Source organism: Heliangelus exortis, chromosome Z, assembly GCF_036169615.1.
Source record: "Heliangelus exortis chromosome Z, bHelExo1.hap1, whole genome shotgun sequence".
NCBI classification, from domain to species: domain Eukaryota; kingdom Metazoa; phylum Chordata; class Aves; order Apodiformes; family Trochilidae; genus Heliangelus; species Heliangelus exortis.
In genome coordinates, this window is record NC_092454.1 from 49878565 (window position 1) to 49902461 (window position 23897).

The 23897-nt window shown below is 37.6% G+C and overlaps 1 protein-coding gene across 2 annotated transcripts; it reads left to right on the forward strand.

Annotated features, from left to right (window-relative positions):
• Positions 1-1215: 1215 nt before the first annotated feature.
• Positions 1216-23811, forward strand: AGGF1 (angiogenic factor with G-patch and FHA domains 1). 2 transcript variants are annotated; one of them, XM_071731349.1, is made up of 14 exons: positions 1216-1641; positions 2422-2518; positions 2992-3197; positions 4007-4153; positions 5864-6052; positions 10953-11022; positions 16703-16814; positions 18035-18086; positions 19637-19738; positions 20094-20259; positions 20498-20580; positions 21567-21694; positions 22623-22722; positions 23468-23811. In XM_071731349.1, the coding sequence occupies exons 1-14, from the start codon at positions 1471-1473 to the stop codon at positions 23666-23668; spliced, it is 1824 nt and encodes a 607-aa protein (XP_071587450.1). In that variant the 5' UTR covers positions 1216-1470; the 3' UTR covers positions 23669-23811. The 2 variants fall into 2 exon arrangements, with proteins under 2 accessions (XP_071587450.1, XP_071587449.1); XM_071731348.1 differs by lacking the exon at positions 10953-11022 and adding an exon at positions 14848-15196 and having other exon boundaries at positions 1217-1641.
• Positions 23812-23897: the final 86 nt, after the last annotated feature.

A 23897-nucleotide genomic window follows, 5' to 3' on the forward strand; every position in this document is an offset into this window, starting at 1 on the left:
CATTTCAGTAATGCCTGGATTGTAGTGGAAGAAATAATTAATTTAATACTGAGACAAAAGTTTGTCAGGCAATAAGCCACTCCCTTGTATTCAGCAGCCAAAAAGCAGGCCACAGAATCATGGCTACAACTTTTTACCCTGTATCATGATACACTGCAAACTCTAAAGCCCACATCACTTTGAAAATCCTTTCAGCACAGCAAGAACCAGCAGTCAAGAAGAGGATAAAGGAAAAAAGAAAAAAAAAGTTGAACAAAATATATACATGAAATATATGAAACCTTATGAAATGTGTGTGTATATATATATATATGTATATATATATATATATATATATATGAAACCCCAACATTACTTTCCTTCTGAAGGTGTACACTTCCTCTAAAAGTGGTGCATTCTTCAAGACATATCTACTAGCAGAAGTAAACATCCACGTATGAAATACATTCACTATAGTCAGGTCTGCAAACTGTTCAGCTACGACCTACAGTGATGTAGTTCTTGTTTCTGAAGCAAGGTGCAAGAGGGGCAAAGGATCCCACACTTGCAAATTTTAAACAACTGAGATGCATTGTGGTCATCAGAGACTTAAGAAATAGAAGCCTGTGAGGTGAAGGTTTGACAATTATGTTCACATAAGGCAGTGTGGGTAAACTTTAAAACCTTCTGCAGCTGCCACAGGAAAATTCAGCAGAAATTTATATAGGACTGCAGCAGGACAGATTTAATGTGGTAATCTCGAACGCTGCTCAGACAGCTACAGTCCCAATCCTCTCCAGACACGGCATTTTATAGCCCGCGTACGCCCTAGACTGACTTCCCACACTATCCTATGCGACACAGGGTGTGTTATTCCCTATGTCAAACCTTGGGATACGCCGAGACCAACAAGCTCCCCCCAACACGACCCAACCCGAGCGCTGCTTCAGCCGCTGAACAGTTTTCGACCCGACACCGCCCCTCCCAGGTCTCGAGCGTAACATCCCGGTTCTCTTGGGCGGGTTCTGCCCACCAGTCCGACGCCGCCCGCCAGGAGCAGGAGCAGCTCCATCTCCAGCCCCGTCTCCAGCCGAAGCGCAGGACCCGTGGCTTTCCCCCAGCAGTTCCCTCCCTCCTTTTCTCTCCCCCTCTCCTTCATACCCCCTCTCTCTCACCTTCCCTTCCTCCCTCCCGCCCTGTCGCTTGGCGCACTCCCCTCCCGCCGCTTCCGGTTGTTACCGGCGCCTTCCGGCTTGCGCCGCTTTCCCGCCCCCGTCTGCCGGGGCTCGCGCGCCGCTGCCAAACTTTTCCTCCCGCGGCGCCGCTGGGCGCAGCTGGGTCGCGCGCCCCCGCCATCGCTGCTCACGCGCCCGTCCGGTCGCCATGGCCGGTACCGGCAGCCGGGGCCGCGGCCGCCCCTTTGTCTCTGGCGTCGGTTGGCGGGCGGCGAGCGGGCGCTGACCGGCGGGCAGGCGCGGCCTGACGCCCGCCATGGCCTCCCCGCCCGGCGGGGAGCAGCGGGCTCTGCGGGAGCGGGTGGCGGCGCTGGAGGCGGACCTAGGCGCCTGCCGCGAGCAGCTGGAGCGGACGCGACGCCGGCTGCGCCGCACCGACCGCCTCTACCGCCAGGCGCGGGAGGACGGGGAGGCGCTTGGGAGACAGGTAGGCCCCCGCCGCGGGAACCGAACCCCACGTCCCGTCCGGGCCGCGCGGCTCCCGGCCCTCACAGGCATCCCCGCTGCCGTCACCCCCACCCGCACAGCCCCGCAGCGCGGCCCCTCCGCCCGGGCTGAGCTCCGAGAGCAGGTCCTGGACCTCCCGCCCGCGGGACCTGAGGCACCGAAGTGTTGCTGCCGCTGTCTGGAGTTTGCCCTCCAGGGTTCAGCATTTGGGCCGCCAGGTGTTGGTGGGGACAAAGGTAACGTCTTCGCAGCCACGAAGCTGTTTTGGTGGTCATGAGGGACGTTTAGCAGAAGGGAAGGAGGTTAACAAGGTGAGGTGAAGCACACTGGAAGAGTTGCCCCACGGGTGCTTATGGCGACACAGGGACGTTTTGAATGCTACGGTTTGGCAGCACAGAACGGTGGTGATTGCTTGAAATCCAGCTTCTTAGGGTGGGCATCTTAAAAGTAACCTTGGTTAAGCTTTTCTTTTTACTCCAAAGTGTTTGCCTTGATTATAATACTCTGCATAAGCAGAAATTGTGCTTTTGTTATGCCAGCCATTGAAGTAGAAAACTGCCTCCTGCAAAACAGTGATCAAGAGGAATGGTTGTGATACAGTTATGTTTTTGTCTCAGTTCTAGAGCGTAAATTAGGCTGAGTGTAAATGACTATAATGCAGTTACGTTTTCTTAGAGTTCTAGGGCGCAAAGTAGGCTGAAACTGTTTCCTGACACAGGATGCTAAAGTGCAGCATTGAATAACGTTGTTTTTCTTTTAGGTTGAAGAGCTTACTAAGGAAATCCAGAACAGGAAGAAGAGAGATACAGCAAGTGTAGAAGTGCAGACAGAAGACTATGCTTCATGGTCACAAGCAGGTAGAGAGGGCTTTGGTAGCTTAAACAGGCATCTAAAGCAGTATCTTGAAATGTTTCTTTCTTGTTTTGAAAAGTTTTTTATAAAAATACATTTGAAGTCTTTATTGTTACTTGCTTTAAGGTCAGTAACCTGACACTGTTGGAGCATTTCCTATCTATTCAAGCCATTCCTTTTAAAACAGGATAAAGTGTAGCATGGACTGTATCAAAATTCATGATTTAGTCATCTCTTGTGTAGCAATCTCATACATGACACACATACACCTTTTACCAATCTTTAAAGTACATTAAAACAGATCTAATTTGGTTGGTAAGTGTAGAATAAATGAACAGCTACGGCACTACCTCATAACTGATTTTAATTATTCTACTTGTATGCATAAATTTCCAGTTTAAGGTCTAGGATCTTTAAGCTGTGATATGTAAAATATTGCTTTGCTAATTTATGCAACTTTATTTTTATTATCCTACAGATTATTACTATTATGAAAATTATTACAATCACACTGATACTCAAGACTGCGCATCTGAACTGTCAGTGCAGTACGATTGTGGGACTGAAGCTGCTGAGCATAATTCCACAGAGAAATCACAGACAGATGCTGGTATTTCCTTAAGGATCGGTAACACGGAAGTTGCTGAAGGTGGAGAAGAGGAAAATTATATCCAGAATTCACAGGTTATAGAACTCTTTGGAGTTTTACCAATTTTAAAGTCAGCACTCTGTTAATAATTTATTTCAAATAAGTTCATTTGGTCACAGTGTTATTGTATGAAATTTTCTTTTTGTGATGGTGTGGTGCTGATGAGAGCAGACAGACATCCTAGTGCTTTGAAACTAGTTCTTGCAGTATGTTCTAAGAGTTACATTCTTATAGATTTGTTTTTAAAAGAATAAAAATTCACATTCCAAAACATGTCCTACATAATCCAGAATCATGGCATTTTTTTACATGCAGACTATATTCAGTATGGCTGTGCTGATAGTCCTGAAGGCTACTTTTTATTTATTTATTTATTATTCCATTGATATAAGTAGGCAGCAAATAAGAATACTGTTGGGGAAGTTATTTATTTTGTTGTATTGCGTTGTTTGGTTTTGGGGTTTTTTCTGCTATCCATCCTTTCCTTAGGTCAGTCCATCTCACTCAACTGATTTTGTGCCTTAACATCTAGTAACTGAAATGGAATGGAGAGCAGAAATCTATTTCAAGAATGTACTGTAAGATGCTCCCTGTGTATATTTTTGACATGAACCACTTTTTAGTAAAGTTAGGGGAGAAAAAAGGCACAGGACAAAGTCTTGGTCCCTCTGAAATAGTTTTTTCAGTAAACTGGAACTAGGTTATTGCCTCCTGGTTTAATAGCATTTGAAAAAGTCCAAGTCTATAGAGCACCAATTTGTGTTATTTAAAGGACTGAAAAATGATACAGAACAAAGAACTTTTTTTGTAAATAAAGTTGTTTTTTTTTTTTTACTTCCACCAGGAAGTGGAAGATCCCTCAGCACCAGAGGGTTCTTTGGCAGAGAGCTTGAGAGCCGCTGCAGAAGCTGCCGTTTCACAAACCGGATTTACTTACGATGAAAATACAGGATTGTATTATGACCATAGCACTGGATTTTACTATAATTCAGTAAGAATCATTTTCAATATTCTTTGTTTTTTTCTGTATTGCAAACTTTCATTAGTAAAAGTTGAGGTGAACAAAGAACTAAGATCCAGTCTGACTTTATGATTTGAAAAACATGCTATTGAAGATAAATAGTAATGAAACTTGGTTAACTAGTTGCTGAATTATTTCACTCAAGTTGAAGATAGGCTAAGGTAAAAGTTAAGGTTTTCATTCAATATTTTTTTATGGTTTTGAGATCTTTGACTTGCTTGGTACTGGAGGAATTTTAGAATATAAAATTGGTTTATAACTTAGAAAATTAAAAGCTTGACCTAAAAGATGATTTTTTTAGAAAAAGACTGCTGAATTAAGTCAGTGGCTTCTTCACAGTGTTGAGACAAAATACACAAAATACTTGTTCACAGCAATACTCAAAAAAACCTACAAGTTTGTTACGGGGAAGTTAACTGGTTGGTTACAGGAAAAGAAAATGCTTCTTTGAAAAAAGATTTTCAAAATTTTGTAATGGTTAATTTCTGCTATATGTTTTTTCATGAGAGGTTTTGGGGAAGGCTTTTTCTCCTACTAGGTATGTGTAGGTGTACATCCATATTTAGATATTTATACTGTCACAAATCCTGGTAAAACTCCTGTGATGAAAAAAGATTTTGTTTGCAACATTGCATTCAACTCAATGCAAAAAAAAAAAAAGCCCATGTACTTGGGTTTTTTCAGGGATGCTTCTGAACTTTAAGATTGGTATTATGGTATCATTCTTAGATTGCTTTTGATGTTGCTTTTGACATAGTTTGTTGATGTATTTAGATACATAGATGTTTAGGGCCAGAGGTTAGTTTTTGGTACAGTTACAGAAAAGCATACATTTTCTTGTTCAGTAGTTGTTCTGATTTAAAGGTAATGCTGCTGTACTGGGTTTACTGGTGAGTTTTTGGTAGTGTGGCAAGGGGCTGCAGCCTCAGTGAGAAGTGGACAGGGGGTTGCCTGGGTGTGGCCAGTTCAACTGCAGGACACAGCTGAACTGTCAGCCCATCAGAGAAGCTAGTGGTATCTCTCTGAAAGAATGATTAAGAAAGGGCAAAAAGCACTGCACAGAGGAGTTGTATGTGTTGGAGGAGAAGAGTAAGCAAGGGAGTGGGAGAAAGACCAGTCCAAACACCAGAGTCAAACAAGGGGGAGCAGCAGGAGGAGGTTCTTCAAGCACTGGAGCAGGCAGTTCCCTCCATGGAAGAGGACCATGCTGGAGCAGATACCCACACTGCAGTCTGTGAAGGACTGACCACAACCCCTCACTCCTCATCTCTTGGGATGCCACTTGGACAGGGGGAAGAGAGGAGTTGGTAATGAAGGAGTGAAGCAGAGCTTGGGGAAAAAAGGGTCAAGGAGAGGTGTTCTGTCTTTGTTTCCCATCTTTCTATAATGTTGTAACTGGCAGTAAATTGAATTTACTTTCACCAAGCTGAACATGAACAAGCTTGCCCGTGATGATGATCTCCTTGCCCTTATCTTGACCCATGAGCTTTTCATCTTGTTTTCTGTGCTGAGAGCAGCTGGGTGGGCGTCTGGCAGCCACCTGGGTCAAGCCACTACGTTTTTATAGTATGTTTGAGTATTTATTTGTAAACTTAGTATGTGGTTGCTTATTAACTGTGTGGTTCTTGAACAATGTATTTATTGAAGTAATGGTAACATTATTCATGGTTTCTTACAAAGGAAAACCAACTGTATTATGATCCAACAACTGGAATTTATTACTACTGTGATGTGGAAAGTGGCCGATACCAGTTTCATTCACGGGTAGATTTGCAGTCTTACCAGGCCTCTGGTACTCAGCACGCAAAGGATAAAAAAGGGAAAAAGAAGAGAAAGGAACCAGAGCGGATTACTGCGAATGATTATAAGGTAATTTTAGAACTGACAGAAAATACAAAACTTGTTCTGTTTTGGGTTTTTTTTTTTCCCATGATGCATTTTATGGGTTGTGGAGTTTGGTCTTATGAGGGGAATGTATGCTTATTTTCTGTTGGTTTCAAACAACTTAACATATAACAGGTTGCTAACGTGTAGTTAAGTCTTCAATAATTTTCCCAGTGAGTGATGAAGAATGAAACTTTAAACTTTATTTCCCTTTTTCAGTGTTCTTATTACAATGCTTATATATACGGTGTCGGTGAAGCTCTGATTAGGAAGCACAATAGAATGAATTCAGGGTATGTGTGGACTAGGTGTACATCAGAAACTCTGTAACCTCAGGGTCTTGGTTTTAGGGGCTTGGGTACTTTTTTTTTTAATTGCTGCCTGTTTGCTTTTTTCATTCACATGATGCATCTAGAGAAGTGACTGAAGTTTTGAAAATGCACACACCCCATTCTCTGTGACTGTACTCCTAAGTTGATTCTGTTGACATTTGACTCCATTGCTAACATCGTTTGGGTTTAATGGGATGTCTGAAGTTCTAATTCTTTGCACATTATGCTCCACTCTCTATATTTGATTTGGTCAACACTTTTTTGTTGTTGATAGTGTGTGGATAATCTGTACATCTTAAGTGCTCTTATAATTAACTTGTATTTTAATTTCTTTTCTGGGTTTTGTTTGTTTTTTTCTGATTGCTAAGCAAGCTTACCATATAGTGCATTGTGACTGCCCTGAAAAACATTACTCGCTCCTAAGCACCACCTTTAACTGTGACACAGCTGTTAAACCTCAAGAACCATTTTCTTAATGAACGAACACTATTACTGATGTTGAACCAAATTTTTGTAGTCCTATTCTGCAAATTTGTTTTATTACTTATGATTTAGTTGAGAGTAATGATTTCTTTAGTTTGCAGTGCTCCTGAGTTTGCTTTTTTAAAAGCTACTGCTTTAACCATAGCATTATTTTAGTATGTAGGTCTCAATTAGACTGACTTGTTGAAATAATTCTGTGAAATAATCATGTTAATATACTGGTGCTCCTACATAATAGTTATGTAGCATCACTACAGAGTTGAAGAATTTGTAGTGATGTCTTCTGAAAAATCTGAAAGTCAAAACTGTTTAAGAACTAGTGAAGGTAGGCTAAATGGATAGTGGTAGTAGATCTGTTACAGATTTAATAAATAGATTGTGCCCAGTGTGGAAATTTCCACTCAGAAAACTTCAAGTGAACCATTCCATTCTGAAAACTTGGGGTGGATACTTAGCAACATTAAGTATAACAGTCCTTTAGAGTTAACAGAAATTATGCTTTAAACTTTAGAGAAGGGAGATAGTGCAGCTAAAAGCTAGGACTTGTGTCAGCATCCAAGTTCAGGGCATGCTGTGGACAACTGCATTCTGCCAATCTCAAAAGGCATTTTCAATACAGAATTTTATCAGTCGTGTCAGGAAAGCATGACAGAAAGTTTCATATATTGCAATTAAATCTTAAGTTTAGTTCTGTGGTGAAGTGTTACATACCAGACTAAATCAACAAGTGTATTTGTGGAGGTTCTGTGATACACAAATAATTTTAACTACTTTTTTGGATCTCATCACAATCTGCTTTTGTTGTCAGATTATACAAGAAATAGTTACTTGTCTTCAGCTTAATTTACATTGATTAAATGTTTTTATATAGGTGGTCTTGTTAACAAAACTTTTGTGTGAAGCTTTCATGGTCACAAGGTAGGGGATAAGCATCCACTTTTTCTTGTGTATTTTATTAGTAGTGAACCAAGTAACTCGTATGTGTGAATTAATTTGACCAACAACAGAACAGGAAAAATGTCTAAAGTATAGTCCCTAGGGGACAGATGTTTGCATCTGTGAACAGTGAGTGAACGTGACACAGTGTCACATTAAGCATGAAGGCCTTTAAAATTGTGTTTTAAAACAAACAAAAACCCAAACTAAATGAAAACAAAAACGATTATTCTTCACTTCAAACTTCAAAAAGTAAAGAATGCATTTTCGTCTCTACTTCTATGTAAATGAACTGCTAGATGAAGAAACAAAAGAAAAAACTTCGTGTCATATTTTTACATAGCGGAGTTGATAATTCTTTATCCTTATTGGGTAGCTATTAATCATTGTCCTGGTTTCGTCAGGATAGAATTATAGAATTAATTTTATGTTAGGGGGATCTGCAATTTTTGAGAGGACTAGCACCCAATTCTGTGGAAAAAAAAAGGTCGACAAGTTGCTTTGTTTTAGTTTGTGGCCAGCCATGGTGTATGGGTTTTTGCAGTGATCAAGATCCTCAGCAGTTTTGAGCTAGCCAAATGCTAGGGTCAGGAGGAACAAAACCCAGAGCAGCTGATGCAAGGTGGCTGACAGAAGTGTTCCATACCGTAAGTGTCACTATCACCATAAATTGGGAAGTTTCATGGGGACGGAGCTCTTCCTCAGTGGCCACCATCCTTGGAGGGTCTTGTCCACCATTCTGCCCCTTAGGCCTGTTCTTCTGTGTCCTGTGACCTTCACGCTCTTACTGGAGCTGTGGTGCTCACAGTGTTTGACATCTTGATATTTACTGCTGGGAGCATGCAGATTGTGACCTCTGTATGGGCTCAGTATAACTTTGTATATCTTATCAGCATTGCAATAGAAATTCTTTATTATTTTAGTAAATATGTTTTAATTTTAACCCACAAGTCTCCTTTTTTCCCCCAGTTTCCCTTCTCAAGTGGGGAGGGTGATAGAGTAACTGTGTAAGCATAGACAATCATGTAAGAAATTACTTAGTTTAAGAAAAATAAATTACATTCTAGTAAAATACTACAGATTTTTCTGTAGAATAACTGAAAAAATATTTTGTGAACTGCATAATCCAGTTCATAGGTGCCTGGTATTTCTTGGCAACGTTATTGTTGTCTATTTTAGTATGGTATTGAAAAAGGCACTAGTTAGTTCATGCTATTATTCATATAGTTAGTTTATATTCTATGATGTACATCCTGAAACAAAACCAAAATTTTCTGAGTTTAAGTAGAACTTCGTAGTTAAAGTGTTGCCTACTGAAATACTTTCCTGCACACTTATGCCCCACCTTCTCCCTTTTCGTTCCTCTCCCTCTTCCACTCTTGACAAAAAAAAAATTAGAAAGTTAAAACCTATCCCTGAATACTGATAAATTAGTAGAGTTGGAAGAAGTACTTTGAAGTTAGTTCTTCATTATTGCTTTTCTGAATTGGTTACAAAATTATGCTTCTAGCCTGAAAATGCCTCTAAGCGCTACCTAATCTGTTGATAAAAACAGGTTTTATTTGACTTTGTTTTCCTACAGCCAGTACTGGTAGGAGAAAGGTTTGGTTTATTGCCTGGTCTATAGTGGCAAATAAAGCAATACCAGCGTCTAATTCTGGGAATTTGTCAAACACCCCTGAACATTAATATTTCTGGATGAAGATGTGGTCATTTGTAAGAATATGCATGTGAAGCTGTAGGAGACAATGTGCAGAATGTACATGAACCTCAAGTACACAAAACATTTATTCAGCTTATTTTCTCTATTTTTCAGTTAAAGGGTTAATCTTTAACAAGTATTGATAGGATTTGGTATTACTTAAAACTTGCCAAATAAGAAATAAGGAAATTTGGCACCTGCATATTTAGATTCTAACAGCAAATATGTCTACACAGGCAATACCGGTAGTTGCATAGTTTTCCTGAATTGTGTGTGATTTTTGGAATTACTTATTCTATTCAAACTGAAGTTAATATCTTTTTTAATCTAAAAACTATTGTAACTGGACCAACTTGTTAACTTCCTGTTTTATAGCTATTGTGAAGAATTTTATATGCTCAGCTGTCTTATGTATAGTATCTGTTTGCAAGATGGGCTGCTTAACGCGACAGAAATAACAAGTGTATTCTCTATAAAATGTTGTAGCATTCTTGTAAAAGCAATATAAACTGAGGATCTAAAAAATAAAATTAATCTAATAAGCATTGCTGTATTTTCAACAAGCTGAATTACCAAACAAGAAAATAGTAGTGAAAGTCCGGTAAAATTAATGTATTTCTAATACCAAAAAAACAATGGAGAGGAACTCGTGTTGATAACATCTCCTGAGGAATGTTCCTAATTTATACAAGCAGTTCTTTTAATGAGATTCCTTATTTTCAGTCACTGAAGTTCCATATTTCAAAATGTTTAATTTGACTTGCAAAACTTAGCATGCTGCTCGTGTTTGCTTTTAATATTGAGAATTTTATTTATCAATGCGAAGTACTAGGTAGCCTCTGTGCATCTCAAATATAAGGATCAGCGCAATAATTTGAAACTTTCAGGCATATAATTCAGTTCTAAGCAAAAAAAAAAAAAAAGTGGTACAAGAAATACAATTATTATCTCCTGTACAAGAAAAAAATGTAAGTAAGGAAATTTGGGGAAGTTTTTTAAAAAAATAAAAATCATGAGGTGTTATAAATAATAATCTTCTCCTTGACCCAGTATGTAGATCCAGCAGCTCCACGCAGGTTGGAGAATAGACTGTACAACACTGATCATTTAGCTTTGATGGAATTGTTCTGGATTGGGGACATTATAGAAATACTTAGCAAACTTTAGATATAGGGGGTGACATGCAGTTTTTTCCCAGAAAATATTTTTACAGATTATCCTTAAACTACTGCCTAAAAAATTTTATGACAGTATGGTGCCCAAAATTAATTTCTGCCATTTTAGTTCCAATTATACATGCATCCTAGTTACCTCAGTAGGAAAGACAAGGCTTTTGTAGTAATATTTCCCATAGAATTCTTGAAGCAGTGATTTTTATTTTTTTTTTACCACATTATAGTTTACTTTTTGCTGGTATTCATCCCATCTTTAGGTACGTCAGTTGACAGAAGCCATGGCTAATCTGAAGATTCCTTATTTTGGATTGGCAGCTTCTGGTCAAGGTAGAGTGGAGACACCAAGCACATTAGTCCATGGATTTTAACCTTTAGCCTGCATATTCTCATAAAAGGGAAATACCCATCAGTTAATGTTTAGATATGTATCTTTCTAAAGGAATTAATACATTTTTAAACTATTTGATCAAAATCAGTTAATCTCCAAAGTAACTTTGAAACATATCTGAAACACTGTATAAATGAAAAAAACTGGTGTTTTAGAGTATTTGTATTTTGGGTCACTTGTATCAACATAAGACTGCTGTAATTACTGACTAAACAAGCTACCCATTCTGTTGATAAGGTCTCTATGTTCTCTGAATTTCCGAGCTGTCCACCTATGTACAAAATGTCTTTCTTATGATATAGCAAAAAGCTTTACTCTTTTTCTGGCTTTTAATTAGACATTTTACATTGGAAACTTAAGAAAGAGAGGAAGACAGTAGATGAAGTACTTATGAAACAGTGCTAGCAAATGAAAGCATTTACGTGAAAGAGACATTTTAAACTGTCAAAACATTCCTTCAGTAAAGTATTGAATTTCTGATTTTTTCAAATTGAGAGAGTCGGTGCTAAAGATCTGATATTTAGCCCTTTAAGTGAGGTCATTGAGTACCCAAGAGTCCTTATTAAGTCCCTTAGTGTCCTTCTAGCAAACCAAAAAGCAACAGACTGCACATTTCTGAAATTTTCTGAAAAAACATGTATTTGTACATGTTTGTATGTTTAGCATAAAATTGATAACAATACAGTTTAAGTAGTGCATTTCATAATTCATTACGCTTACAGTAATGTGAAAAATCACATGAACATGCACATGGATGAAGCATTATGCAGAAATGTGAAATTTTAGAAGACGATGTCTTGCTCTGTCACAGAAAATCTAAAAGTATAATCAAATGCTTAAAAGATACTGAATTTTTCATCAAAAGCAGGGACTGTTATCACCCATGTATATTTTGTAAGTTGGCCAATCTGCACTTCAGAAGGTCATTGTAATTACTCGTTAGTGACCTACTCTTTATAAAGCAAATCCATCTCTCCTCACAAGTGTAAAATGAGGATAAAAATCCTGATATCGTTTGCACCTTTGGCTGCCTTTGTCAGGGATGTAGAGACAGGAATCGACTCAACCCTGTAGTTAAGAAGCAGTTATTGTGGATCACATTCATCCCACCTCTGTACTCATGCTTAGTGAGAGGAAAGCCAGTAGTAAGCCATTGGTGATCCTGTGGTAATCCCCAGTAAACAGTTTTTCAGGGCTGAGGCATAGTGCCAGTCCACATCCAACAGAGGACTGGGGGGGTTGTTCTACGGACTTGTTCAGGTACAACATGATTATAATGTGTTGTATATGTGTATATGTTATAGTGTATGTATATGTGTTGTATCATTCTTTTGGGATGAAGAGTTAAATATCCTGCCACTGAGAAATTAAGTGTATTGGTAATATTTGTTAGCTCATTCAGGATGGTATTTGCTGAGTACTCTGTTTACTGACAGTTCCTGTGTTTCAGGCAGTGCTATATGGAGGTGAGATGTTAGGTGCTGTTTGTTTTTTTCATACATGCTACATGTGTTCTGTGTTCGTCCTAGTAGTGCTATATAATTGAAAATAATTTCTCCAGCACAATTAAAGCCCCCCTCAAATGCCTTAAGAGTACATATAGCATGCCCAGGCTTAGTGTTTTGGCATCTTCGAGAAGTGTATTTTAATACAAATCTGAAATCATAAGGTGCTCAAAATCCATATTCTTTAGGAGCACAATTTTTAAAACATTAATTTTGTACAAGAATTTCTAAATGCAAATACAACATTTTTATCAGTACCTAACAGAACTGTTTAGTTAATTGCTTTCTTGACACCTGATTGTAGCAATAGTGGGAAAAATACAGAAAGTACCAAGAACAGGCCTAGTGGTCAGATGTACGTACAGCATCTTTGGTCTATCCATAAGAGTGTTTTTTAAAATTCCTTGTTTTAACCCAGAATAGAGTATACTTTTTAGTAGCCAGACTTTGAAATAGCACCTTTTAATACTCTAACTTATAATCTCTGAAGTGCTGAAAATTACCACTGGATTCACTGTGGAGAAAGAGCTGAGCAGTTGGAACATTTTACTTGGGCGTCAGTGCATCAGAGTCATCTGTTGCTTTGCCTCAGTTGTGATTTGAGCAGACCATTTAGTCTCTCTGTTTTCAGACTAGATTAGAAAAACTTTGGTAGCCCTCAGTATTATGGGAGGAGGTTCACTTAGGATTGCAGAGCACCTTGGCATGTCAGATATTGATCTAATATCCATATCAAACATAAATAAAGACAAGTACCCTGGAAAAGATCTTTCATAAAAGCAAAAACTGGATTTGACAAAATGATTCTTGATAAAATTAATGTTTCTGATATGTATGAATTTCGTAGTCTTATGTCAGAATTACTGCATTTCTTGTTTAAATTAAACAATGGGTAATGATCTCGCCATCCTGTTCCTTCCTAGTTCCAGTACTTAGAGAATTCAGGGATGAGGGGTACTGCATTATAGAGAAAGCCTAAACAAACTGATGGTCCTTCAGTTAAAGTGTGAAGTCTTCTAAAATTTGCTGATTATTCCTGAGAATGTGCTTGCTTTCTTATTGAAACTGTTTCAAAAGTACACTGTAAAGTCCTATCCAACAGCTTGACTGCTGTGCTGAGAGGAATTCTTGTGATTGTCTTTCAGGTGTGCCTCTGCTGAGTTTTTACAATTCTGAGAAGTGAAAGTGCTTTAGTTTTCTTGACACTATGATTCATGTTAATTCATGTATCTTCAAATGTAAAATGCTGTCTATGAAAACTTACTAAAAAAAGTCAGGGATGTTTTTTACTACTGTCTTGCAGTATTTGTACCACTCAGGGGAACTGAATGCATTCATTCTGAACCCAAGGTGGTGAATGACTTTAAAAAATCTCATTTTTTGATCTATTTCTCTTTTAAAGCCATTTATGTTGGGGTTTTTTTCTCTTTTTTTTTTTCTCTTTTTTTTTTTTTTTTTTTTTTTTTTACAATGGCTATCAGAGCTACTAGTTTGAGAATTATATGCACTCTGACAAAATTAATACAAAAATCTTAGTTTAAAAATGCTAATGGTATTATTTTTTCGCTGCTGTTGCTGTAATCAAGAGACAATGGAATAACCTGCGGTGATCTAATCTGTCTGACATTCAGTGAAGAAACTTGTTTCATACAAAATGGAATCACAGTAGAACTTACCCACATAGCAGGAACTTACATTCTCTTCAGTTTTGATAAAAGGTTTTGTTAAAATTCCAGTTCTGAAAGGAGCCAGAACAGGTCATTAGGCAAGCATGTGTGGGCATTCCAGATATTCTGGACCATTGTGGAAAAAATGAGAAGACAAAACCAGGAGGAAGATAAGAAGATCAACTGATGAACTTTTAAATAAATTGCAAGAATTGAGTAAGAGAGGGACAGAAATAAGTGTCATAAAAACGAAACTGGAAAATATTCAAGATGCTGTTGAACAAGTTTGAAAGGGAGGAAAAGGATCTTAAGGTTTGTGTGAGAAAGGAGGAGGGAACAAGTTAAGAGTAGAAGAGGAGCACAGTTATCCTTGCACAAATAGAAGATGGTCTCAGTCATGTTTAATATGATGTGAAAATTTATCTACTGAAATAATCTGTTGACTGCATGTGCAAAATTTTCTGAAAATTTAACCATTTCTTAATAGTTGTAAGAATAATTCTTCCTAGTGAAGAATTTACTTCCAGGCTGATAGCAGACTTCAGAGTAACTCAATCTGTAAAGAATGTAACATTCTGTAACTCCCCTCCAGGATTTGGACACAGAAGAACAGAAATCATCTAGCAGTCTGAATTGCTTTTCCACTACTGAGCAAGTAAGTTCTGCTGAAGAAGAAGAGTCTCCAAATCTAAGAAAGAAGACTAAAATGGACAAAAAACCACGAAACAGTCTAACAGCCAAAGAATCAACAGACAGTATAAATTCACATTCACACAGAAGTACACCAGAAGCTGCAGTACATACAGATGACAGTAGAACAGCAGATACAGCGAGTGAGCCAGAAGAAGGTGAAATTACAGATTCTGAGTGCGAAGCCTACAGCAGTGAGGATGAAGTGTCAAGTCAAGAATCTACTGATTCAGAAAACTCAGAAAATGAAGGTGAATTATTGTGCCTTGTATGTATGATACTTCTGTATTTGTCCTGGAGCCCATTAAGAACAAAATACAGGAAAACAGTTTGGATACTTAATTTTTTTTTTCTAAAATATACATTTATATTAAAAAGCATGTCACTTGAGGTACTTTGAATTTAAAAGTGCTATATGTTACTTGTATTGGTTTCCTTCTCTTTTCTTGGAACAGTGGACAGGTAGTGTTGTTTTTGTAAAGCCTGTTTAGAGCTATAATGTCCTGTGCTTGTGTAGAAATCTCAGTAGTATAGTAAGATTTGTTTAGATTAGGATAATGACAGGAGGAAAAAAAGTCTACTGCTAAAACAGAAGTTCTTGTACAGAACTCATCCTAATTCTGTGTATTAAATGTCTTCAGTTGATCATAAACAATCATGTATGATCATACATAAGATCCTAAAATCATAGAATGGTTTCAGTTGGAAAGGAGCTTAAAGATCATATAGTTCCAAACCCCCTGCATGGGCAGGAGCACCTCCCACTAGAGCAGGTTGCTGAAAGCCCTGAGATGTGGTGAAAAGGATGAAAGCAGAGTACTCAGCACTACATGAAATCCTTCCTATTTTGTGTTTATTCCAGTGGCAACATATAAGAAGGGGGTATAGAGAGAAAACCTGTGCCTTTACATACGATAGTTTGTTTTTTCTATGTTCGTTACTTGACTTATTCAGCTACTCGGGTTCTAAGTGATGAATGCCACTCCAAATGTGCTTGCTACCATTAGGCCTTTTCAGATTAAACTTATTTCTCTTACTATTTTCTGATCATCAGTTCTGCAGTAATGCTGGTGTAATAAAAACTGGAGATGGTTTCTCTCCTCCTAGTACCTTTTGAACTACTGTTTCCCCATCTTACTCTATTTATTCCTAACTGACATTGTTGGATACTGCTTGTGCAAATGTACATCCAAGAACAGAATTCATAGAACTGTTATAAGTACTGAACCAGATGCTGAGGAAAAAAGCATATGCATCTGTAGGCTTATCTATTATTTTTTCTGACCTGTATTGATGCATAGTGCTTATATGAGTGAAAACTAGTAAAAATGCATTTGACATGAAAATTACCAAATAAAAAGCTGTATATAAGTTAGGTTTGTGATAAGATGAACAAAAAGGTTGTGCCTTTTCTCAAAGTAAAATTGTATTCAAATTTGATATGACTACTGGTCCATAAATTTGTAATGTGCTAGCAAATGCTGTGCAAGTATTTGTTTTATTGCTTTAACTAAACAATTATGTGCACATCAATAACTTGACTTAGGGAAAATTTCAATATGTGCAGTCAGAAAGTGTTTGCAGCTATAGTCTCTCTACTAGTTTTTTCTCAAATGTGCTAATACATTTCTTTATCTAGAAACTCATCAGATTCAGCCAGGTAGTGGTTGAATGCAGGTTATAATTGTTTGAAAGCTATAGACCTTAAGGGTAAAACTGATTTGTTGGTAGTAACAGTATTTTTTTTTTCTTTATAGATGAAGAAAAGATCTGGCCTCCTTGTATCAGAGTAATTGTAGTAAGATCACCAGTTTTACAGACTGGATCGCTTTATATTATCACAGCTGTGAAACCTGCTACAATAGGAAGGTAAAACCAAATTGAATTTGTTATGTATATCTGAAACTGTACCTCACTTTGAAATCTGTGGAAGCCACTCAAGATTGTTTGTCCCTACTCTTCATGCTTGCCTTCCTGGCATGCAGCAGTAGTCAGGTTCTCTGAGTCAGGTTAGCCCACAGGAAGAATTTTGCTCTATCTCATAAAATCATCCTTGCTGTGATACTAGCGAAGGCAGTTATTGTTGCTCAGCAGTCAAGCAAATTTGTTAGTGACAATTGGATTTTGTATCTGAGTCCTAATGGCAGCATAGCTGCAAATCATACCTTGAAAACTCTTGTTTTCTAGGAAGTAAACTTTCTAGGCTACTAAGGTAACCTCCTCAAATGAAAGGACACGCTTCAAAAATTCAGCATTGTAAGGAAGCATATCCCAGACTTCCTTACACACTCAAATTTCAACTAGGGTTGGTTCATAATTTTTAAATTCTAAGTTGGTGTTTGTGCTAGCCTGCATGCATTCTTCCAGTTCTAATATTTTAAAATAAAAAATATGGCTTGCTCATTGTGGGTGGTGAATTTCCTGATTGAAATTAATTATTGATTAATTAATTCTACCATGATTACTGAAAATCACCCCTTTTCAGCTGCTTTTATATAATATTGAGAGACGTGTTTTGATTTGTTCTTACAACTGGAGTTTTCTAGGAACGTTTATGTGGAGTTGAACAAATGGCAGATTTTTTCAGTTGGCCTGTCCTTTGTTAGCTGCATTGCTTCTTCATCTTACAGTATAAGGAAGTAACACACAAATGGCCTCGGCCAAATAAACCTTGAGCTATACAGATTACTCTTTTATTGCTTGTGTTATGTGCCTAAAGCTACCAAGGATTAAAATTCAGCATTGAAAACTGATGCCAAGATGAACTGAAGTGCCTGAAGGATGCAGAGTTCAGACCAGTATTTACAGGCCTTTCTTGAGTATTAAATTTCAGATGGAAATGTCAGGTTTATAGATAAAAAATTAGCAGCTTTAATGTATATTGATTGCCTGCTATGTATAGCTGATAGCTGGAAGAAGGGACCTGAGGCAGGTTTTTAGATACATCAACACCTTTTACATCTGTAAAGATCCCTTGTAGCTCAGAGGAGAAACCTGGTATTAAATTTCAACTGATATACATGTTTGGGGAGCTGTTTATTAGGCCTGTTTCTACTCTGTACGATTTATATATCAACTTGTCTTTCCAGAGAAAAAGATGCTGGACACACACTTCAGATTCCTGAAGTTGGAGTCAGTAAGGTAACTCTTGTTTCTGACTGCTGAAAGATAGATCAGCATATGAATGAAGCTTGAGATTTTACGGCTTTAAATTTTTCAAAATCTTATTTTAATTCTCTAAAGAACATAAAGAATGAGATTTGGGTTTAACCACAAATGAAGTTAAAAAAGGAAAACATACATTATTTTACTGGTATTTATACATGGGAATGGGATATATAGATATATAGATATAAATAGATAGCAATATATATATATATATATATACATATATATATATATATATATACATATATATATATATATATATATATGAGCAGTAGTGTGATTTCAAGGTCCAGAAAAGCTCAATATATTTCTGGAGTTTTATTAATCCACAGTGCAATGCACAGTAATGCACAGTGTAATGCACAGATTATAGTTCTGATTAATTAGCTATCTACCTTACTTCAAAGTGAAATTTTCCAGACAAAATCTTCCCCTGCTATTAACGACTTTTTCAGGCATGTATTTGAAATCAGGTGCAGGAAGAAGCCAAAAGGCTTTTATTTTTCTGCAGTGTTGCCATTTCAGTACTTCACAGGTACCAGACTGTTTGTGTAAGTTATTTCACTTTACAGATAAGGAGTCAAAGGCAGGAAGGTAAGTGCCACATCTGGAGAAAGAGAAACTGCCAGTTTGTTTTCCTCACTATTAAGAGTTAATAGCTGTGGACCACTTCGGTGTTTGCTTTTCTTATGTATGAAGTGACATTTTAAAAAGCAATGGTACCTTGCTAAGCCTCTGCTAAATTCACATCTTTAGAAGTAGTTTGTGTTCATTCTATTTAATAAAAGAGGTAAAAATTAAATTATCTATTTGAATGAGCAAGTCAGCCTCTGCTACTATGGGAGTATTCCTGTTCCAGATGCTACAAATGGTAATTCATATTAAATTAATACAATACTATAAATACAGATTATATCTATAGAATTACAGCAACAAAACAAATTTAAATTTAGTTTCAATATCAGAAAGGTTATAAAAGGAACAGCAGGTGATAGCTAGTCATTGTTTCTGGGCACTAAGATGAAGGTGAAGTGGAAATACACGAAACTTACAAAACCATGGTATTTAGGGAGCTACTTCAGATACAAAAGACCAAGTAAGCTCAAGCTATAGAATAAGATCAGATTTTTTCTAGCTGAAAGAGAAAAAAATTGTGATTGCTGCAACGTGTTACAAGAAAAAGCCTTTTCTAAAGCCTTTTATTTATAAGTTCAAATGCTATATTACTGAGTCTTGCAGTCCCTTAAGTAAAGCATGGTTGCCAGACTGAAAGTATATACTTTTTTGAAAGTATATACTTTTTCAGTTCTGAATCAGTTTATGGTCAAAATAGTTCTAATTTTAATAGTACGCTTTAGCTCATGCTGCTGTGGCCCATTCATTTACATGGCTGACATCATAAGGTATGGAATACTTACTTAAGGGACCTCTAAATATATTCTGAAATCTCAGTTTAAAATTGCATATAAATAGTGAAGTATTTGCTAAATGAGAACATTTTCACTTGGGCTTCTATTTTCCAGTTCCATGCAGAAGTGTATTTTGACCACGATTTGCAAAATTATGTTCTTGTGGATCAAGGTAGTCAGAATGGAACAGTTGTTAATGGAAATCAGATTCTCCAGGTGAGTACCTGTTTCATTGTGCTGTGTATGTTGCAGAAAACTGTATTCAGGTAGTCATTTTAACTGCACTATGGAAAAATCACTAACAGTGTCGTGTGGCTTGTTTCACACATTAGTCTCTTCCTTGGTTCCCTCTGGTTTTATGGCCACTTAAAGTACTTTGTTTGGTTTATAGGAGGAAAAATCCACTACATTTGCTGTTGCTAAAGTGAAATACCTCCAGTGTAGTTAAATACCTGCCTGCTTTTGTGAGACCAAATTGAATTACTAAATAGAGTAATATTCATGAACTAGAGTTCATGCCTTTCACTAGTAACTAATTACCATGGCTGCCAATACTTTTATTTTGCTGTAGCCAAAAACAAAATGTGATCCCTACATCTTGGAGCATGGAGATGAAGTGAAGATTGGCGAAACAGTGCTCTCTTTTCATATACATCCTGGCAGTGATACTTGCGATGGATGTGAACCAGGACAAGTCAGAGCACATCTTCGCCTGGACAGGAAAAATGAATCTTATGGTAAGTCACATGAGATGTGTATTTTGTTATGCCTCTTCAGTTATAATGTAACACAATAATTACTTCAGTTTTTCTACCTTTTTCTTGTCAGCTGGAAGTAGTTCTGTAACACTTGATGTTCTGTTGTCTTCTTGGTATGTTTGCCTATGTGTAATATTGTTACAGCACAAATTCTCAGTTGTTTCAAAACATCGTTACATTGTTCAACAGAAATTCAGTCTGGTTTTCTTCCTTCTAGTTTGCCCTGCACTTAGCAAGGAAGAGAGAGAAATAGTCAGAAGAAAAGCATTAAGAAAAATACGGGTAAAATACGGTTTACAGGTGAGTTTCCTCAGACGTTGATTAAGTGTTGTAAGTCTATAAGGCATAGACTTCAATGAATAAGGAAACTTTTCAACTGCACTCAAACTTGAGCCTGGGTAGTTTTAACCCAACCTTGCTTTTTGTACACTAAATAATAATAATTTCCAAATCTCTACAGAAATAGGTGATGGTAACAGAGCAGAAAAATTCTGCTAAAAGATTAGAAAAAGATGATTACTTTCAATGTGTACATTATTTTGAGGCTAAGGTTTCTTAAGGCATTTCTGGTTTTATTTTTGCGAATTAAGTTTAGACTGAGCTGTACTGCTATCTTGTGTTGGAAAGGAAAGTTAAGGAGCAACTGAAGGAATGGAAGAGGGAAGTTTTTAAACCCTTTAAGTCTGCTTTGCCACAGAAAAGTGACAGCAGGAATGTACGTGCGATATTGAATAGAAGTAGTCAAGTTACTTCTGTTGTAGAGGCTGTTTAAACTCCGGGGTTACGTCTTGCAGGTGTAGTAAGCATTAACGTAGAAAGCAGAATGCCATTATTTCCCTCAAATTCCCTTCAGCTGCCAAAGCAATACCAATATGGCATCTATACACCTGCTTAGTTCTGTCAAAGCTTCTGAAGAAATCTTTTGCTGCAGAACAAGCTAAACGTTTACACCAAAAGCCAGTGTCATGTTCACGTAGCTTTCTGCTTAAGACAGAGATTTGATTCCTCATAGCAAGAGAAGATTCAACAGAACCTGTTCACAGCCTCTGTGAAATTAGTTTGGTAGCATTACAGTATTAGGGGATGATGGCAAGAACATAGCTTGCAAGGTACAGCTGTAAGGTAGAAAGTACTCAGTGACAACTATAGGGTTTTTTCCGAGATTTAGGACTGATGACATAGGCTGAGGGTGCCTTACTTCTGGAGGCAGGCAGTGAATTTATAAAAAAAATAAAATATTCAAAGCCCCTTTCTTTATCTTGATGGAATTTCATGTGCTTATGAAGAACACAGAGTATGAAGACAACAAAGCAGTGAAGAATCCAAAGTACAAAGACAGAGCAGGAAAACGCAGAGAGACCATTGGAAGTGAAGGAACCTTCCAGAGAGATGATAGTCCAGCTTCTGTTCATATGTAAGTCTGCTGAGTTTGTCCTCCTTGCTCTTCTCTAGTGAATCTTAAAAACTAATGAAAAAGTATCAGTTCCTTACTAGTGCAGTTGTTAGATTAGGAGTTAGCTATATGTAATGGGTAAGGAGAAGCAGCAAATAGTAAGCTATTCTTCCTTCCCAGTTCACATGCTCTTTTTATGAACTCCTCACCTTCAATACAGAATTCAGCTTGGCGGGAAGGATGCTTAGATCACTTCCTTACCAACTCAATAAAGATCAGGAGACTCCCCCAGTTGCATTACTGACACCTTCATCAATGTCTGTTTTTCAGGTGTCTCAATTTCTGTTTTTCTTATCCACTCCCAATAATAGTAAACATGCAAATTTTTCACCTGTTTTTCACTGTCAGCACCAAGCTTCACGTGCGTTTACGTGCCTCTGAAATGGCACTTACTTGAATCCTCCTCTTTAACTATTCCTTTGCTCCTGCAGTGTTAGTTGAGTTGGCTGTTTTAAGAAATACGAACTTTGTAGGTGCTTTTAAGTTAGTAAAAGGATGTTTGAGACAATAAAATATGTTAGGATGTTTTGGTGGTTAGGTAGCAATACTGCCCTTTCCCTAGTGCAGTCGATTCTCACCTAACTGTGCTGTAGCTGTTTCCTTAAGTAAGCAAGTAATTCAGAATGAGTTTTAAGAAAGACAGTATTCCCCAGAGGCTTGGAAGAGCTTTCGTCACCAATGGTATTCATGGAAGAACTTGCAAAAGGTAGCACTAGGGTCTTCTGGATGGAAGGGTCCTCTCTTGATGGAAGCAGGAACAGCACAGTAGTCAAGTCCTGGTTTCTACAGCAGCATATGCATGTGAATTTGTACCCTTTGGTATCTGTGTAGAGAGCATACTCTTGGTATTAACTCTTGTTTATCGGTTATCTTAAACTTTTCTTCAAAGTGAAATTAGCAACAGCAACAAAGGACATAAAATGTTGGAGAAGATGGGATGGAAGAAAGGGGAAGGCCTGGGCAAGGATGGTGGTGGTATGAAGGATCCGGTAGGTCTTTCTGATTTTTACTTGGAACAAAAAGGAATAGAAAACGTATTTGCAGTGAGAAATGCCTAAACCACTATTCACTTTAAACAGTTTCAAATCCTGGGATGGAGTGAGTTATCACAGTAGCATTAATCTCAAATCTTTTTTTTACTTGTTTAATGAGTAGTTTGAAATTCTTAAATCTGTTCGGTAGAAACTGCCAGTAATGCCTGTATTAGAAAACCAACCAAGGGAAGACATAGCTTCTAGCCACTGAATTAATGATCTTGTATTTGAATTCAAAGTCTGGAGGAAGGCTGGAACCATTTTAAGTTATGCAAAACCATTGTGTTTATGGTGGAATTCTTCACTTTCTCTGAGAGCAATGGAGCACAAACGTCAAGCTAAATGAGAAGAGAAGCTGGCTGAAGTCACTGTAGCCAGCTGAGTTCTGGACCTCTGTGGCAATTGTGTTAGCCCCATTTTTGTCATCAGTGATGTTTTTTTGTTTTGGCACTAGAGTTGCTTAGAACCATCCATACTTTTTGTTGTCAAATTACACAGCAAAGGGATCATGTTACTTGTTCAGTGAGGGGTACTGCAGAGCAATATTAGTGACATGCATGTGACATCATTGAGCACTTTAGTGTTCTAGAGGTGATTTAATGCACCATTTCAACAGTACTTTAGATGCAGTGCTATAGACTACGATTTTAACTATTTAGAATACCTAACTTACAGTTACAATATTTAATGTATTTGACAGATCCACCTCCAGCTACATAAGGCACATGCAGGTTTGGGTACCAGTAGACCAACCTCGCTTGAAGATGTTCAGATCATCCAGAGCAAGAACAGAAAGAACTGGGATAAAGCAAGAGAAAGGTTTGCAGAAAACTTCCAAGAACCTAAATCACAAAGGGATGCACCTAAGATTACACCTTGGGTTAAAAGCACTGTAGAGTGAAGCATCTGGTCCCACAGTAGGGCAATTCCTATGTGTAAATAACTTGGGAGAGAATTTATTTTTATTCTTTTGCTAAAGCAGGAGCTTGGTGTTATGTAAAATACAGTTGTGGTAAAAATACACAAGATTAACTCTATTGTTAATTGGTTTTCTGTAGTCTTCATGCTTTTTTTAAGAACACGTTTTTAATAAGAAATGGAGTTTAGAGGGATACTCAAATTTAAGTACT